The 17,858-nt window shown below is 41.2% G+C and overlaps 1 protein-coding gene across 1 annotated transcript in view; it reads right to left on the bottom strand.

Moving 5' to 3' along the window:
* Nucleotides 1-4,098: 4,098 nt before the first annotated feature.
* Nucleotides 4,099-17,858, bottom strand: part of Ints4 (integrator complex subunit 4) — a 106,053-nt gene continuing 92,293 nt past the window's right edge. The window contains exons 19-23 of the mRNA XM_020159834.2: nucleotides 14,451-14,510; nucleotides 12,187-12,346; nucleotides 11,821-11,964; nucleotides 7,085-7,205; nucleotides 4,099-4,511 (exon numbers count right to left, since the gene is read on the bottom strand). Of these exons, the coding sequence (XP_020015423.2) occupies nucleotides 4,333-4,511; nucleotides 7,085-7,205; nucleotides 11,821-11,964; nucleotides 12,187-12,346; nucleotides 14,451-14,510 (664 nt within the window). The 3' untranslated portion in view covers nucleotides 4,099-4,332. The remainder of the gene's footprint in view (nucleotides 4,512-7,084; nucleotides 7,206-11,820; nucleotides 11,965-12,186; nucleotides 12,347-14,450; nucleotides 14,511-17,858) is intronic.

Genomic DNA, 17,858 nt, shown 5'->3' with positions numbered 1-17,858 from the left:
TGCCTGTGACTATCACGCTTAACATTCACCACACCTGCTTCCCCACGCATTTTTTTAACAGCTGCTCATGCCAGGTCCTGGGCCAGGGCTGTGGGATATACAGATAGCTGAGACAAGTCCCTGTCCTTGGGATTGCTAAAAATCAGAAGGAGACACATGTTTATTGAAGTTTAATAATGCAGTGTGTGTTAGGCTGGTAATATGAGAAACTTTAGAGAAAAATAAAGGCTGTACCTTGAAGGGCAAAGAAAAGTCTCAGTGCATTAAAATCATGTTGCAGTGATGCTTCCAACAATTTTTTTCAAGTACTTTACACGGCAGACATTGCTGTAGGCTCCAGAGAAACAGAAAATTTAAAAGTCTTGTCTTAATGAAGCTTACATCCTAGTGAGGAAAATGAGCAAGTAAACAAAATACATGATGTATATGAAATCAGTTGAGGAAAAGTAAAGCAGGATAAGAAGACAAAGAGTGATAAAAGTTACTTCAGATAAGTGGTCCTTACAGGTAACATAATAAAGCAAAATGAGGCAGCAGTGACAGTGACAGTAGGAATATGCTCTGAGATGGGTTCTGGAACCCATTAACTTGAGCCAGATTTCAGATCCCCTGGTTATTCAGGGTTGGACTGGACTAGATGCCCTTTAAAGGTTATTACTGGATCACTTGGTCTTTGTCCTATTATACCCAGGTGGCCTTTGTAAAGCTTAGACTAAGAAAACTGCTAATTATCAGCATCAGCTTATCTTTAACTTTTTCCTGTTTGATTTTGGTGGTACTGGGACTTAAACTCAAGGCTCTGCATTTGCTAGACAGGAGCTTTAACTCTTGAGCCATTCCTCCAGCCCATTTTTTTTCCTCCTTAAAGGCTTGATTTTGAAGCGTAGCTCTCTGCTGCTCACTGGTTGGGCATTTATTTAATCTCTCAGAGTTCCACTGTTCTCATCCGTCATAGTTGCTCTAAGTATTAAATGAGGTAGTTCACACAAAAGCTTAGCACCCTGCCTGGGATGTGGTAAGGACTCAGTAAATTGAAAGCATGTCATCATTATCATTCCATTAATGGAGCTACTGTATAAATTGACTAGTTTCATTTTGTAGTTTTTAATATAGCATCTTACTATTTCATAGATTAATGGAATGTTGGAGCCCAAAGGGGCTATTTCACAAATTTATTCAGCAATTTTCTTTGATGCCCATTTACTGAATCTATTGCTAATTTTCTTATAACTAATTGTTGCTGCATCTTGGGGTTTCAGGGATGCATAAGTTATAGTACCTGACCTCAGGAGTTATGTAGAAGAGACAGACAATAAGGATACAATGTGTTAATAACAGTTACAGGGTCTAGTGATGGTACAAAGAAAAGACTAATATATTCTATCAGGATGGGAAAAAGAAAATCAGGGAAGCCATCACCAAGGAGATGACACTTAAGCTGAGTTGTGAAGAATGAAATGTCCATTAGTTCACTGAACAATCGTTTACCTGGAAGCTATTTGAACTAGACATTTACTAAGTATGATATTTGTCATAGCTGTAATAACAAAATTGCTCTACCCTAGCTGCTGTAGAAGCAATAGCCTTAGACGGCTGATTTTTGCTCTATGTGATCTGACAGGTAAGCCCAGTTACGTATCTGACTGGGAGCCAATCCATAGGCCAGAGAGCAATTTAAGATGTGGCTTGGCCAAAAAAGATGCACTAAGACAATCGGAATGGAAAGCGAAGGCATTCTTCCAACTTCACCCAGGCAAGTGGCACAGCCAGGATTAGCGCCAAAGGCTGTGTCTTAATCTCTTTCTAACAGTACACCTCCTGGCTCCCCAGACTCCTGGGAATGAGTTCCTCACAGACCTGATACCCAGCATAGAATCTGGGGAGGTCCTGCTTGGTGCCCTTTTTTCAGCTCTTTCTACATTTGTGACATGACAAGGTCTTTCTAGATCTGTTCCCTCAACTCATTAAGCCAACTCTGTGTAGACAGGACTATTTCTTATTGATGCAATCTTTTTTCTAATTATATTTGACTAATTTGTCAAATATAAGGCGAGACAGCTCCAGTGGATGTTGAATCAGCTGTGATTGTAATCACTGTCCCTAAGTTAGCTGCTTCTACATTATTGAGAAGTTAGGTTGGCTGCAGTGGTGCACATCTATACTCCTAGCATTCAGAGGCTGAGGTAGGAGAACTGCAAGTTTAAGGCCAGCTGGGCTATATAGTAAGACCTTGTCTTAAAAGAAAGAGGGAGAGCCGGGTGCCAGTGGCTCATGCCTGTAATCCTAACTACTTGGTGGGAGGCAGAAATCAAAAGGATAGTTCAAGAGACCCTATCTTGAAAATATCCAACACAAAAAAGGGCTGGTAGAGAGGGTCAAGTGGTAGAGTGCCTGCTTAACAAGTGTGAGGCCCTGAGTTCAAACTCCAGTAATAAAGAGAAAAATTAGCACAGACTTCTTAGTGAGTCAGAAGTATCTGGCAGTGAGGTTATTACATTTTGTACAAATGCTGCTAATAGCCCCTACTTCCAAATCTGGTCCACATGGTCAATGCTGGAAATATACAGAACCTGGAGAGAAGGTATTTTTTCCACATGACAGACACTATACTCAGTCCCGTACAGTAATAATTAAATCATTTGATTCAATGTGTAAGTAATACAGCTCTCAATCTACCGACACTTACTTTCTTCTAGCCTGATTGGTATCTAAGACAAGAAACCAGTCAAGTGGGATGCTTGTAGGTTTCTTAAACTCAAATGTGAACACCACATATAAAGTTTTTATAGAAACTTGAGTCTTAGGTTTTTTTGCAGATGTGCCATGGTGTACTGTTAAGTTTGTTCTGGATTCATGTGCGCATTCATTGTTGCCTGGTATGCACCAGGAACTGTGTTAGGGATCCACTACCACAAACATTCTTACTGTCCAGGTACTTACAGATTAATGTAAAGTAGCAGATTTTTAAACATATTATGATGGTATAGAAAGTGCAAATTGGCATAAATCTACCTAAAGACATACTTTGTCTCAATTTTAACATTAGTCACGATAATTTTTAATTGAATTTTTTATATGAAAATGTAAATGTCTGGCTTTTCTGAAAGAATTGGAAGGTTTGGCCCACATACCCAGATTAAAATAATTAAGTGGAATGGAACCACAGCCATCTTCTTCTGAGAGAGACTGCTCTCTGATTTTTCAGTCTGTGTTAGCTTCCTCTAGACCACACTACTCCTTTGCTTTTCCTGCCTGCCTTGTAAATTGTGAATCTGCAACACAAAGAGATACTGTACTTGAAGAATGTATAGGAGGCTGTAGGAACATATAGGCAATGTTCCCATCCCATACAAGGTACAGCTAGGTTCTAGAACAAGGCTGTTCTAACGAATTGGAGGAAAGGAACCAGAGGAGACAGACGGAAGAGCATACTCCAAAGTTCAGCAGGTCTGAAGACCTGGAGGGGATGAAGACCAGGAGAACTTAATCTCTAAGCCTCATTTGGCTGCTGTGAAGATTAAACGACAGGTAGAGCACATGGCACAGCCTGCCACACAGTTAACTTCTGTATCACTGACACACCATTGTACCTGCCCATTATTCACACAACATAGCTCCAGCGCATCAGAGATGAGCCAGAAGTAACTATTTCTTCCACTGGATTCCTCCTTCCCATAACACTGGTTTCTTTTTGTAAAATATGATTCTTCTATATTATTTTATTAAAGACAGAGCAATTCTAAGGATAATGGCAGACAAGATCAAGAATTCCTCTCAGGATGAAAATGATTCATTCTCCAGCTGTTTCATCAGTCCTTGGCCCAACTATTGCCTGGGTTAGAGAAGAGGCCTCTTAGTAAGATAACAGACATCTAAAGTCCTTCAGGCTCTTAGATGATGAAAAAGTACAATTGTTAAAGCAGCTTTGAAGTTGCCCTTGGAAACGTTAAGAAACAAGGTTGTAGCTCGAATAACCAGTTCTTTGGAAGTGGCTAGAAAATTGGAACTTTGTGTTTCATACCTCAGAATTAATGCATGTGTTTTAAGTCCTGGAGCTATAGCCACACACATTTTTTAAGGACCAAAAACTAGAATAGCTTGGTGTTTTCTCAGCTTTATTATGGGGGGAGGGCAGGGAGTGTGAAGGAAGTAAACTGGAAGGTTTTGGTTTCTAATGCAAAAATAATTTACCCTGTGTGTGATACCATAAAACTGTAAGGGTCACACGTTCCTTATGCCTACTCATCATTTTGAGGTAAAGCACTCCAGGCTTCTGGCTCATGGTACCTAAGAAGGGCCTTGTAGGCCATGTCTGTGAAGGCCACTTGTGACTCAGCGCCTCGCAGGCTTTGGCATTATGTAGACTTTCACAGGCTTGCTGAAGGGGATGGTGCCCTCGATGCTGGCTTCCATCTGCGGCAACAGCTCACCACTCTCAATCCAAGGGGATTTTGGAATGCGGGCATTGGAGTTGTAGGCCAGCAGCAGCCTCACTTCCACCTGGCATGGTTCTGGAAAAAACACAAAAGAAATCCACTAAGATTGGGCAACTGCTAGGAATTTGAGTGAAAGAGCAACTAAAAGCAGTATCAAAGATGGAAAAAATAGGGTTTCAAGAACATTTCATCTGTCTGCATCCCTCTCCCTTAACCCTAAAAAAAAAAAAAAACTAATTGTCTATGCTGGCCTCCATCTGCAATCTTCCTGATTTCAGCCTCCCAAGTAGCAAGGGCTATAGGAATGAGCTACTGGCAACCAGCTTACCAAAAGTTACTTACCAGTGAAAAGGAACAAGTTTCAAGGACCTAAAATCATGTCAGAAAACCTTTGATTATTTTCATTACATTATATTAAAATGCTGACCTAGTATCTGTCTATTGGCAGGCCCTAGTGAGAAGGAATAAGACCTCCCTTTGAGCTAGTAGCTGTTTGGTTGAGGCAACAAAGACAGCTCTAATTGAGTTTTCAAGTGTACTGAGGAGAGAGTACCAGAAGGCTCTGGAATAAAACACCAAGGCTGTGCCAAACATGGAACCCCAAGAGTTCTTATCCTGCCAAACCATGGAAAAAAGACTGTCATAATCTCGAAAAAAGTCCTGAAGCTTAGAGAGGTTCTAAGGGACTGCCCAAATCCACATCTGTGATGGAACTTGAGTTCAGTTCACAAACTGACACAATTAAGTTTTCCATTATCCACATGGCTTCTACACTGAAGAAGGGGTAGAAGATTTCAGAAAAACCCAGAGGGCAAGTGCAAAGGCCAGAACAGAATAAGCTTGGGACATACTCCCCACTTTGGGGGAACTAGAGCAAAAAGGTGCAAGGGTTAAAGATGAGCCTCAGGCTATGAAGTTCAGAGGGCAGAAGTGAGTGGATGGGTCTAGATTAATGAAGGTAAAGGCTCCAGAACTCCTCAACAAACCAGGCCTATTCCTGGTCACTTCCAGATGTTTTCCAAGAAACCAGTGAGAGACTGGATCCTTGGCAGGCAGCAAGGCCAGGGCAACCTTGCCAATCCCAGAGTTCAGCTTGAGCCCTAAGTGTAGCCTCATCTCCCTATTTACTAGTCATGTAGCATGCACACCTCCACATCATGAGGCCTGACACAGTCAAGAGTGTAGCTGTAATAACACTAGTGCTGCTCTGTGACATCAGACTCCAGAAGAATCTCCCACTCAGGGTGGAGTTAGGGCAGGTACCAGTGTCAGCCTTCCCACCACACTCTCTAGCTCTTCCCAGACAGCAGGGCACAGCCACAGCTGTGGTGCTTTGGTAACACTTTCAAGGAACCAAACACTGAGAGAGTCAGAGGGAGCTGATGCAGTTCTCAATCCTGTTGGGGTCATTTTGCCTTCCCTCACCAGCATTTGGTAACAATGGCAATTCAAGCCAATGCCATGGGAGGAAAGAAGAGAAGAGGGAAACCAAGAGGAAAGTAGCAGTGGAACAAAGAGACCATAGGTCAAATGGGACAAATTACACAACCTATTTGTCAGGCCTAGAATCTGAAAGATTAAGAAAATGAGACAGACAGGTAGGTAAAATGACTTCCTCAGGTTCACACAGCAAGATAGGCAGAACATGAAACCTGTTCTGTGTGACTCTGCTCTCCACATGGCAACACCTCACCTCTCTGAGGAGCAGCCCTAGCAGGGATCAAGGGACTGCAGGAGCTCGTACAAACTTCTGGCACCACATCCTAGGCTAGGAGAAAGAGGCCAAGTGCATTTAGAATGAGAACACTTTAACTTTTCTGTCCCAGGCCAGAAGGGAGCAAGGCTGGATGAAAAAACAAGGGATTTAGGGACCTGTAAGTCTGGGGGTCACCTTCAGCACCTCACTAGTCACCTGTGTGGTTCCCCATGTGTACACCTCTACCATTTTATTCTGACATTAAATACAAAACAAAACATGCACAGCTCTGTGTACTGTCACAAAGTTAGGTTCTATTTAGTTGCTGTTTTAACAGATCATCTTACTCTGCATTACCTCAAAAAAACAGCCCAAGTGGAAGGGAAGAACTGCTACTTGTCATGTTACTTATTTCAGGGGAATAAACTATTCATTCACTGACTATTCACTGACTATACAGATAAATTTTTGGCAAGAAAAGTTGCTTAATCCTCACTACTGATTTGTAGGTTGAGAATTTTCATCTTCATTTTGAAGGTGGGGAAATAGACTCATAGAATTACTTGCCCAAGGGTGCACAGCAAATCAATGGCAGGGTTAGAACAACACAATAGTCTCCGGGAGTCCAGCCCAAGGCTCCATTCTATGATAGGGGGGTATGTGTGTTGAACTGAGGGTCTTGATGCTTGCTAAGCCAATGCTTGGTGCTTGTTTGAGCCATATCCCAACTCTCCTGTATATCTTCTAATAGAATCCTGTTTCTCATGCAACCAGTGAAGCAAAGTAGTCTATATGTACTAAGTTTTAGCTTATGAACTCTTTAAAGAATCAAGTTCAATCTTCAGCATGCATGATTCAAGCATGTATTTTTTTCAAACTGCAAAAAATGCTAGAGTGGTTATGATCTCCAGGAGCATATTTTTCTGCCCACCCTGGCCCACTGACTCTTTACCTGTCCAGGCAGTATGGGAAAGGTACACCTGAGTGATGAGACGGTGCCGCCCTGGGCCAGGATTCCGGAAATCTGCTGGCTTGGGGTGAATCATCTGAGCCTGACCATCTGGATATAAAACCTAAACGGTGACAGAAATGAGGAGGGGTTAAAAAAAAAAAGCAGAAGATATGTGAGCTAAGAAATCTGATCATGGCATCTACTGTGATCCACAAAATAGCAGAAGAAAGATGAAACTAGTCTTCATAGAAGACTGCACTTGAAGGGGAGAGCAACACTATAGACATCCCCAAACCCCCACCCCAGCACAAAGTAGCATCCAATAGACATTTCTAGAATTCCTGGTTAATAAGAGTTAGAAATAAGTGTCTCTATTAAGTAAAAGGGCAGGTAAGAATACTAATTCTGTTTGGGAATCTCTACCCACTTGCCCATAACCTCTCCACAAGTCTTGGGACCTCCCTCTGATTCTATCCTTCTTGAATTTTTTTTCTTCCCACTCTCATCAGAATAACTTCCCTACTTGGCTCTGAATCATATCAAGGCCGACATACACCACCAATCAGCACATGTTAGGAGATTTTTATAACTATTCTTTGCACTACATTTTAAGCTTCTGGGAAAGCATTTATCTATCACTTTCTATAGAGAGACTATTCAATGAAAGTTCTGCTCAAATCATCAGCCAGGCCTTCACATCTCATAAACAGCCACAGAGGTCTCTCCTTAGCATGTGGGGCCTCCCAGTTATCCTTGTAGATAAGAGGACCTATTATGTGACACTGTATACAACTGAACTAGAGGAACCAATGAAGTTGACCCTAAAACCAGACAAGACCTCTTTTATGATCAGGGCAGAGCAGGGAACTACACAGTTCTTTCAACTTTGAAATTCAGGAAGGCACATCTCTATTGCCCATACCCTCTCCACAAGTCTGGGACCTCCCTCTGATTCTACCCTTCTTGAATTTTTTTTTTTTTTAATTTAAGAGATAGTGTCTTGCTGAGTTGTACAGGCTGGAGTTCAGTGGCTATTCACAGGCAAAATTCCACTACAGATGCTTACTATGGGCACCCTATCAGTGTAATGCACTACAGCCTCAATCTCCTGAGCTCTAGCAATCCTCCCGCTTGAGCCTCTTGAGTGGTGGGGACTCCAGGTTCATGCCACCATACCTAGCTACCCTTTTTCTTTCTTAGCTGTGGTATGGTTTGGATATGAAATGTCTACCCAAAACTAAGTGTTGTTGAAGATGGAAAGATGTCCCATGTTCGTGAACTGGCAGATTTAATATTGTGAAAATGACTGTACTACTGAAAACAAACTATGGATTCAATGCACCCCTCATCAAATGTCATGAAAATAGAAAAAACAGTGCTAAGATCCATTTGGAAGCCCAAAAAAATCCTGAATAGCCAAAGCAATCCTGAGCAAAAAGAGCAATGCTAGAGGTGTCACAATACCTGACTCAAATTATACTACAGAGCCATAGTAACAAAAACAACATTGTACTGGCACAAAATCAGACACAGAGGCCAATGGAATAGAACAGAGGACCCAAAAATAACCCATCTAGAACCATCTGATTCTCAACAAAGGTACCAAAAACATATACTGGAAAAAACTCTGACAGTCTTTTCAACAAATGGTGCTGGGAAAACTGGATATCCACACACAGACTGAAACTAGACCCCTATCTCTCACCTTGTATAAAAAAAATCAATTTAAAATAGATCAAAGACCTTAATGTATGATCTGAAACTGAAACTACTACAGAAAAAACATAGGGAAAATGTAGGCATAGGCAACACATTTCTGAATAGGACTCTACTAGTAATTGACAAATGGGATTCCATCAAATTAAAAAGTTGTACAACAAGGGAAATAATTACCAGAGTGAAGAGACAGGAGGACAGAGTAATGAATGGGGGGTAAATATGATAAAAGTACATTGAATACATGTATGAAAGTGTCATGATGAAACCCATGAAAAATGTTTAAGAAAATTCATGTGTTCAAAGCTTGCTCCCCAATACAATGCTCATATGTGGGGCTTTTGGGAAGTGATTGAGGGCTCTGACCTAAACAATGGGTTAATCCACGATGGACTCATAATCTGATGATGCTAGTGGAAGGTGGAAACTAGGGACATGGGCCTAGTTGGAAGAAGTAAGTCACTGGGCTTATGCCCTTGATGGGTGTATATACCTTGTCCCCTTCCTTCTCCCCCACCTCTCTTCTGTTTGCAGATTTATTTATTTTTTTTGCAGCACTGGGATTTGAACTCTAGGCCTCACATTTGCTAGGCAGGCGCTCTATCACTTGGGCCGCTCTACCAGTCCTCCTCCTTCCAGGTTCTGTGACCCCAAACCTATGAGAACAAAATTCTACCTTCCAGATTCTCATTCTCTTTAAAGACAAGGACTTGAGGTTCATTTATGAAAAAGGAGGGCAGAGGAAAGCAGAAACAGGGGTGATCATGGGAAAGCAAAGGGCACCAGCACTTGAGAGGCTAAATTGAGGCAGAAGGATCATGGCTGGAGAACAGTATGAACCACAGAGCAAGACCTTATCTCAAAATTTGTTTTTAAAAAGGACAGAGGCAGAACCTCCTAGCATTCTCAGTAAAGTTGTCCTTGATGAAAAGCCTCACCTCTGTAAAACAGCTGCTGTTTCACTCTCCCTTACTACTACCAAGAGGGGAGATGAGAAGTCTGTGGCTTCAGCAGAAGTCTGTGGTCAGTGTGAATTATATTCTGAATTTCAGAATAACTGAAAACTTCATCTCCTTTTATCATTAGGCATAATATAGCAGCCTGCATCAGGCTGACAAAAGTATCAATGAATGGAGTTCCTGGAGTCCTCTTTAAAAAAGATAGACATCATTTTACCAGAGAATGTAATCTCCTTCCAATCTCTGAGGCATGTTTCCTGGTAGTGCCTAGAACCTAAAGCAATGTCAGAACAGAGGAGGTACTGAAATTGTTTCACACCTCTGCAGGTGTCCACAATAGTGTGGTGAGGGGCCAGCTCCCATCTGCAAGAGGCATCAAACAATTTGCCCATGCATATAGTGCAGGTGCTTCATAGGGGATTTTTCAGGAGGAGCTCCAGCAGATAACCTGTAAATAATCACCTGCAATATCATTCGTGTATAGCTGGCCAGGAAACTTTTTTCAGGGCCATTGTGAAACAGTGATTCTCATTAAAATCACTGACTGCACCCTGTGGTCACCCATGAGCTCTTAGGAAGAATACTCGTACTTCTCAGCCCTGTTCTCAGGATTTTGATTTAATTGCTGTAGGCTGAAGCCTGTTCATTAGTACTTTTTAATGCTTTCTGAGTAATCCTAAAGTGGAGCTAGCAGGGAGAACCACAAATATGAAAACAACAAAAAATCTCTTAAAACAAAGACACTGCAGTATAGATCCATAGTGAGCTTAGAATTAGTTCTCTGCAGGTATCATGATGGGTAGTAATTCCTGCTGGGATGCAACAGTCTTGTTCTTTTACCATCACCATAGACCAAAAGTATCGTCTTCCAGGCCTGATGCGTCCTACTTCTTCCAGGAAGCCTTCCCCACCCTGCTCCAGACCATTTTTTTGTCTGCTGCTTCTTCTTACTACCTGTGCTCACACCCCTGCTTTCCCTTATAGTCCTTCTGCTAGAGTGCCTCCTTTTGCCCTTCCTCCTCGCTGTTACTCATCCTTTTAGATCCTGCCACGCCCCAGCATCTCCACCAGATCTTTCCTTTCCTTGGCTTCCACCACAGCACTCTTAACTTACCCGATCATGTCTTATCACTGACCTTCTGTTTCATAATTGCCTTTCCATTTGTCTGTCTCCCAAAAAAAGTGAGCATCTTAAGCACTGTGACACACTTTCACAACCCCAGCATGTGGAGTAAGCACTAATATGTGAATGGGTGAAAGGACAGACAGTAGGCTGGGTGGATGGATGGAGCTTAACCGTGTAGCTCAGTTGCAGATGTATGAATTGACTGGGGTCTCTACCACATCCCTCCTGTATCTCTAACATACTACTTTAACGTGGGAAAAATTGCTTCCTATTGATGACCTCCCCCTACCCAGAAATTTTGTTTGCCAGCTGACCCACTTATACTGTGAAAAGGACTTGTTTATTACAACTTTCTATAAAAAAAATAAAATAAAATAAAAACTTTTTTGAGATGGGAAGGGGTCTCACTATATTGCCCAAGCTGATCTTGAACTCCTGAGCTCAAATAATCCTCCTACTTCAGCCTCCTCAATACTGGAAGTACAAGCACATCCCGCCTAGGCCTTTTTTTTTTTTTTTTGTGGTACTTGCTAGGCAGGCACTCTACCACTTGAGCCATGACCCCAGCCCACACATGAATGTGTGTGTGTGTGTGTGTGTGTGTGTGTGTGTGTGTGTGTGCTAGGAAACAATCACATCTTAACCTTGACTTATATAAATAGAAAAGGCCCTCATTTACTGGATATCATTTCATTTCAGTATTTGTCAGAGATAGGAATCTGAGTCTTAAGACTTGACTCTAACTCGTTCAGGCAGCAGAGTCACTCAGCAGTAGAACTGGGCTTCAAGCCCAGGGTATTTACCATGGAGATTCATCTCTTCTTCCTTCCCAGTTTCTTCTCCCCTCCAGTAGAGATTAGAGGCATAATAAATTAAGTGTTTCAACACAGGATCAATCTAAAAGCTCTACAAGGACCCAAACCCATTGGACAGACCTGGACCTTCACAGTGCTCTGAGGATCCTGCACATGTTCCAGGGTTGCATCGACATCTAAGGCTACCACCAACCCAGAGGTGAACCTCAAAGGATTGTCTGACTCTCCCGCTGGCTCAATGATGGTGGCTGAGGCTTTGTGGATCTATAAGCAAGAAGAAAATATGATGATTCTAAAGCCAGGTCAAGCTTTAGTAATAAGACATGATCCTTGCCCTTCAGTCTTCTTATCTAATGGGTGGGCATGTTAGAAGCCAAAGGAAGGGCCCTAGCTCAGCTGCTCCACTAACTGAAAAAGCTCACCAAGGTAAGCAGTTTTCACTGCCTGGTCAGAGTTGGCCTGAAGAGGTACGACATAGAACCTGACCTGCTCTGGAAGTGGGAGGTGCAAGAAGGTACTCTGACGCAGCATGGTCTGTAGAATTTTGACCACTTCTGCTGGTTTGGATGTCATGAGTCGGGGCATAAGGTCAAGAAGCTTGTCTACAAAGCTGTCTTGCAAGTGAGGCAAATCAGCAATGAAACACCTGGAGGAATAAACAGAAACAACTGACTATGCATTCATTCACCACAGGCTGAGCTCCATACATTGGCCAAAGCCTTAAGTAAGAAGGCTGCTGAAGTTGGAGGAGCTCAGGTTTCACGACTGAGACAGGCAGGTACATAGACCAATATGCTCTAGTGATACAATCATCACAAGAGCTTCTGCTAATGAATAAACCATTGTTTTAGGCACATGCTTAACTGTTTTACATGATCTTATTTAATCCTCCCAGTGCTCCTCTGCATTGTGAGATTGTCTTTCTCTTACAGCTTCATTAGTAAAACAATGAAGATCCATAAAGTGCCAAGTACTATTTACTAGGGACACTATTGTGAGAGAAAATCAAGAGAACTACTTGGTTTTTCTGTTGTTTGCTTTTATTTTTTTAATTAATTAATTGATTTTTGAGACGGGGTCTTGCTACATAGCCTGGGATAGCCTGAAACTTGTGATCCCCTGCCTCACCCTCCTGAGTGTTGGGATTATAGGCTATACTACCATGCCTGACATGAATCCAGCCCTCCTCTCAGTACGAGGGTTTGAACTCAGGGCCTCATGCTTGCTAGGCAGGCACTCTACCACTTGAGCCATGCCTCCAGCCTGAAAAGAATTATTTTAATGGCGCTTATATCCAAGCAATAGGAACACTGAGATTCAGAGAAGGTAATGTTACACTGAGGCTCAGAAAAGTTAAGCAACTTATTCCCACCTCAGACTGAGTTGCACAGTACTTTGCCTTCCGGAAGGGACAGTCAAAAAGTACTTCACTGAAGAGGTGATACCTACACAGGACCTCAGAGACTGAATTAAGAAGAATAATCAGCCCTATTAACCATATGTGAGGAAGTTTAGCAATTAAGAGCTGTCACATTTTCAAAACCCTTTTCAACCCAATTATGCAAAAAATAAACTCCCCATCTTAAAGAATCTATATCCAAAACTAAGGCATGTATTTATTTTACATTTGAAGCCAGGATTTCAAAGAGCCATCCTAGAAGGTACCCTTTGCTAGAGAGCATCACCTGCTGGTAAAGGGTGGTAATGCATCCCAGCCCTGACAGCAAGCTATTGTCACCCAAATGAAAGATGAGAAATATAGTCATAAAAACTCAGGTTTGGCAAAGTTCATGAGGGCAGGGTCTAATGATTATTAGACTTAATCTAGTGGTTTAAATCCTGTACTGCCAACACAACACAGTAATCAGTACCTTAACTCCCACTATTTCATCAAGCCTTTGATTCATCTATTGCATCTGTTTTCAATTTACCTCTAAGGAAACACTTTTTTTTCTTTTGAGATGGGGGGTCCTACTATGTTGTCCAGGCTGGTTTTGAACTTGTGGGCTCAAGGGGGCCCTCCTGCCACAACAAAGACAATTCCTTGTTGTTTATAGAAGAAATATGCATGTTTACAAAAAGTGACAAAAAAACTGAGAAGTTGTGATTTTTCAATGAAAGCGCTTGAGTTTTCCTCACAATATTTGACTTTTTATGGCTCAACTGAGTAAAGAATCCAAATAATTTCTGATGTTATTAGCCAGTTATACATTTAAATTAAATTTCTTTAAAGAAATTTCTACATTAAAGAAAAAAGCAAATTAGGGCACATTGCCACAGATGACAGATAGCTTATCTTCATGGGCTAAACCAAGGACTATGGTTTATGATCTCCCATGGTGCCTATTAAGTTGCTCTCTGCATAACCAAGATTAATAAGCATAAGAGTTATGAAATACGAGGCCTGATGTAGTGACTCACACCTGTAATCCTAGCAATTTGGGTGGCAGAGATCAGGATGATCACAGTTCAAGGCCAGCTCAGGCAAACAGTTCATAAGACCCCCATCTCAATCAATGGCTGGGTATGGTGGTACATGCCTGTCATCCAAGCTATGTAGGGAAGCACAAATAGGAGGATTGTGATTCAGGCTGGCCCTGGCATAAGGCGTGACCCTATCTCAAAAATAACCAAACCAAAAAGGCCTGGCAGTGTGGCTCAAGTGGTGAAGTGCCTGCCTAGCAAGTGTGAGACCCTGAGCTCAACCTCCAGTACCACCAAAACAAACAAAAAAGTTATGAAATAGTTACCTCTGAAAAAAGTCCACTTCCTGTAAAAATTTTTCACACATCCCAAATAAGGGATCAACTCTGTAGAAAAGAAATGCAAAATAAATAATAATAAGTAACTTGTGAAATTCATGAACTAAGGAGTAAGGATCAGAAGTTCCAGAAACCTGAGATTACATGAAAAGAGAATGAGTATATTATACTATAAAAATATTTCTCTCAAACTAAAGCAGATACCTTAAAAGCAACTGAGATCAATAGGAAAAGGGGACCAGGAACTAGAGAAAAGGTTAGATCAAAAAGAATTAACATAGAAGGTAACACACACACACAGGAAATCAATGTGAGTCAATGCCCTGTATAGCTATCCTTATCTCAACCAGCAAAAACCCTTGTTCCTTCCTATTATTGCTTATACTCTCTCTACAACAAAATTAGAAATAAGGGCAAAATAGTTTCTGCTGGGTATTGAGGGGGTGGGGGGGAGAGGGAGGGGGCGCAGTGGGTGGCAAGGGAGGGTGTGGGGGCAGGGGGGAGAAATGACCCAAGCCTTGTATGCACATATGAATAATAAAAGGAAAAAAAAAGGGAAAAAATATTTCTCTCAGAGGAATAGAGGACTCCTAATGGACCTAGAGAGAACTATCTGTCAGGGTCCTGAGAGCTGATTAAACCACTGCAGTGCCCACTAGGCTCAAGAAACATTAAACATCAAAGACCATCATAGGCTATATTTGGCACTATACTCACTAAGGGTACTAGACAGGGCCCAGCTTGCAGGCAGTGCTGTGCCAAGTTCCCCTTCTGCAATGGTCCCACAGCTATCTTACAACATTTTTGGCCTGGCGATTGAACCCAAGGCCTTGCTCATGCTAGGCAAGCACTCTACTAAGCTACATCACCAACATACTGTCTTAGAGCTTTGATCCTGTAGCTGACAGCTTGGGTGTAAGGAGATGAGATCCACATCAAGCAGGTGTGGAGACCATCCCAGCTTTGAAGTTTCAGGCTCTATAGTTTCCAAGTTCCTACTACTATAGTAGTCATAGTTTCCAGGTTCCTCACAATGAATACCTCCAATTACAACAATCAGTGCACTCAATGAAGCCCAAAGCTATGGTGTCTACCTGAGGAAATTATAGTTCCTTTGTAGTTCCTTCTAGTCTAGATGCAATCTATTCTGGGATCTTTTTTTTCTACAGCAGAATGGCCCACTAATATAGTTGTCACTATGAGGGTTCTAGGCAACAGAACTAGAAAGTTAACCAAATGCAGAAGGAGAACGAGTTTTGTTTCTGCTTTGCCCACAGACACAAGCTATGTGCCATCTGCTTATCTTGTTTTACATAATACCTAAGAGTATTTCATTTCAGTAAAAAACTATTACATATCTAAATCATTGGGAAACATGCCACACTAGGTCAATATAACTTGCTAAATATACAACACACTCTTCCTTTTGAATTTTGTACCTTTTCTTTTTATTTCTTGTATGTAAATTCCACATGAAACTTCCCATTTTCATTTCTATATCATTCACTCGAGGTGTGAAGTTCCATTCAAGAAGGGAAACAGACAAAAACTCTTTCCTTACGTAAAAATATGTAAGATAATGGAGTCAATATTTTTAATAACCTGGTTTGCTCTCTACTAAAATATATGTTCCATGAAAATATAAACTTTGTATTCCTCATCATATATTTCCTGGCACAGCAGCATTCAATAAATATTTGCTGAATAAGTAAATGAGTGGGAATGGCAAACAGAAACCTGCTCTGCAAGCAACATTCATTCGAGTTCTTTCCCCAACCCCCCCCCCCCAAAAAAAGATAGCACTTGAAACTTTTTTTAACTGATATACTACTGGAATGGAACTAAAATTTGATAGTGAGGCTAACCCACTAAAGATTGCTGGGAGTGACACAGTCAGTAGGGAAAACTCAGTCAAACAAGGACATAAAAGAAAGGAATTCAGCAAAGCAGTGACATTTTTCTTTTTTGGCCTGTCTATATAGCACCAGCTTAGACAGCTTCTGAGCAGTAAAATACAAAAAGATTTGGGAACTATCCCCAAATCCTGAAACAGAACCAGCAGCCTCACCTACATGCTCTAGGAGATAGGTCTCTAACACTAAGAATCTGCACTTTCCCTTTGAATGAGGAAGAAAAGCAGTGAATGATATTAGGGAAGTCAAACATTGACTACATCAATTACAAATTTAAACCACTCCACACTTTCATATTTAAGTATGCAAAGAGATGGAAAATTAAGCAAAAGGAGACCAACTAGCCCTCAATAAGACAAAGTCAAAAAAAAAAAAAAACACGGAAAAATTTTACAACAGATTCTAACAGGTAATCTCAGCAAAGGGCTGGGGATGTAGCTCAGTGGAACAGCATGTGCATAGTATGCACAAGATACTATGTTCGAACCCCAGCAGTGTGTGTGTGTGTGTGTGTGTGTGTGTGTGTGTGTGTGTGTGTGTGTATTAATCTCAGTGGGAGTTAAGAAGAGATTTAAAAAGAGCTGCATCGATTAAGAGAAATTACTATAAAAAATAGTACACAGAAGAAAGCACATTTGGAAATCAAAATAATAATGAAATCAAACTCAACAGTTAATGAGCAATAATGAAAACTCAAATGACAAGAATATATTGAGAAGCTGGGCACTGGTGGCTCACTTAATCCTAGCTACTCAGGAGGCAGAGATCAGGAGGACTGCTGTTGAAAGCCAGCCTGGGCACGAGACCCTATCTTGAAAAAACCCTTCACAAAACTAAGGCTGGTGGAGTGGCTCAAGGTGAAGGCCCTGAGTTCAAGCCCCCATACCACCAAAAAAAAAAAAAAGAGTACATTGAGGAATTTACTCAGAATATAGTGTAGAAACAAAAAAACACAAATTATAAAAGCAAAGTTTAGAGAAAACTGATCCAGAAGATACAATATCCAGTATGAGGGACTGGAGTGGATGGAAAACATAGTAATAAAAGAAATAATGGAAGAAAAAAATTCCTAAGTTAAAAACAGCTGAAACTTCAGAGTCCCACTGAGTCTCAGCAACAATTTTCAAAGAAAACATATACCTAGAAACATCCTGGTGAAATTTCTGAATTCTAAAGAGAAAAAGAAAATTTTGTAGCTTTGAGCCAGTTGTCTACAAAGGAAAGAGAACCATACTGACATCAGACATCCTAGCTATATTATTAAATACTAAATGTCAATGTAACAACATTTTCAGAGTTCTTTTTTTAAAAGAATACCATTTATGTATGAAAGCAAAAGAAAGGGAGATTTAGAAGTGCAAGGCCTAAATGAAGTATACTACTTATTTATGCCTATTTTAAAAAACAATTACTAGCTGGGCACTGGTGGCTCACCCCTGTAATTCCATCTACTCAGGAGGCAGAGGTCAGGAAGATCGCAGTT

Source organism: Castor canadensis, chromosome 1 (assembly GCF_047511655.1).
Source record: "Castor canadensis chromosome 1, mCasCan1.hap1v2, whole genome shotgun sequence".
NCBI lineage: Eukaryota > Metazoa > Chordata > Mammalia > Rodentia > Castoridae > Castor > Castor canadensis.
Note: the sequence above shows the minus strand (reverse complement) of the source record. Positions and strands in the feature narration are given on the sequence as shown.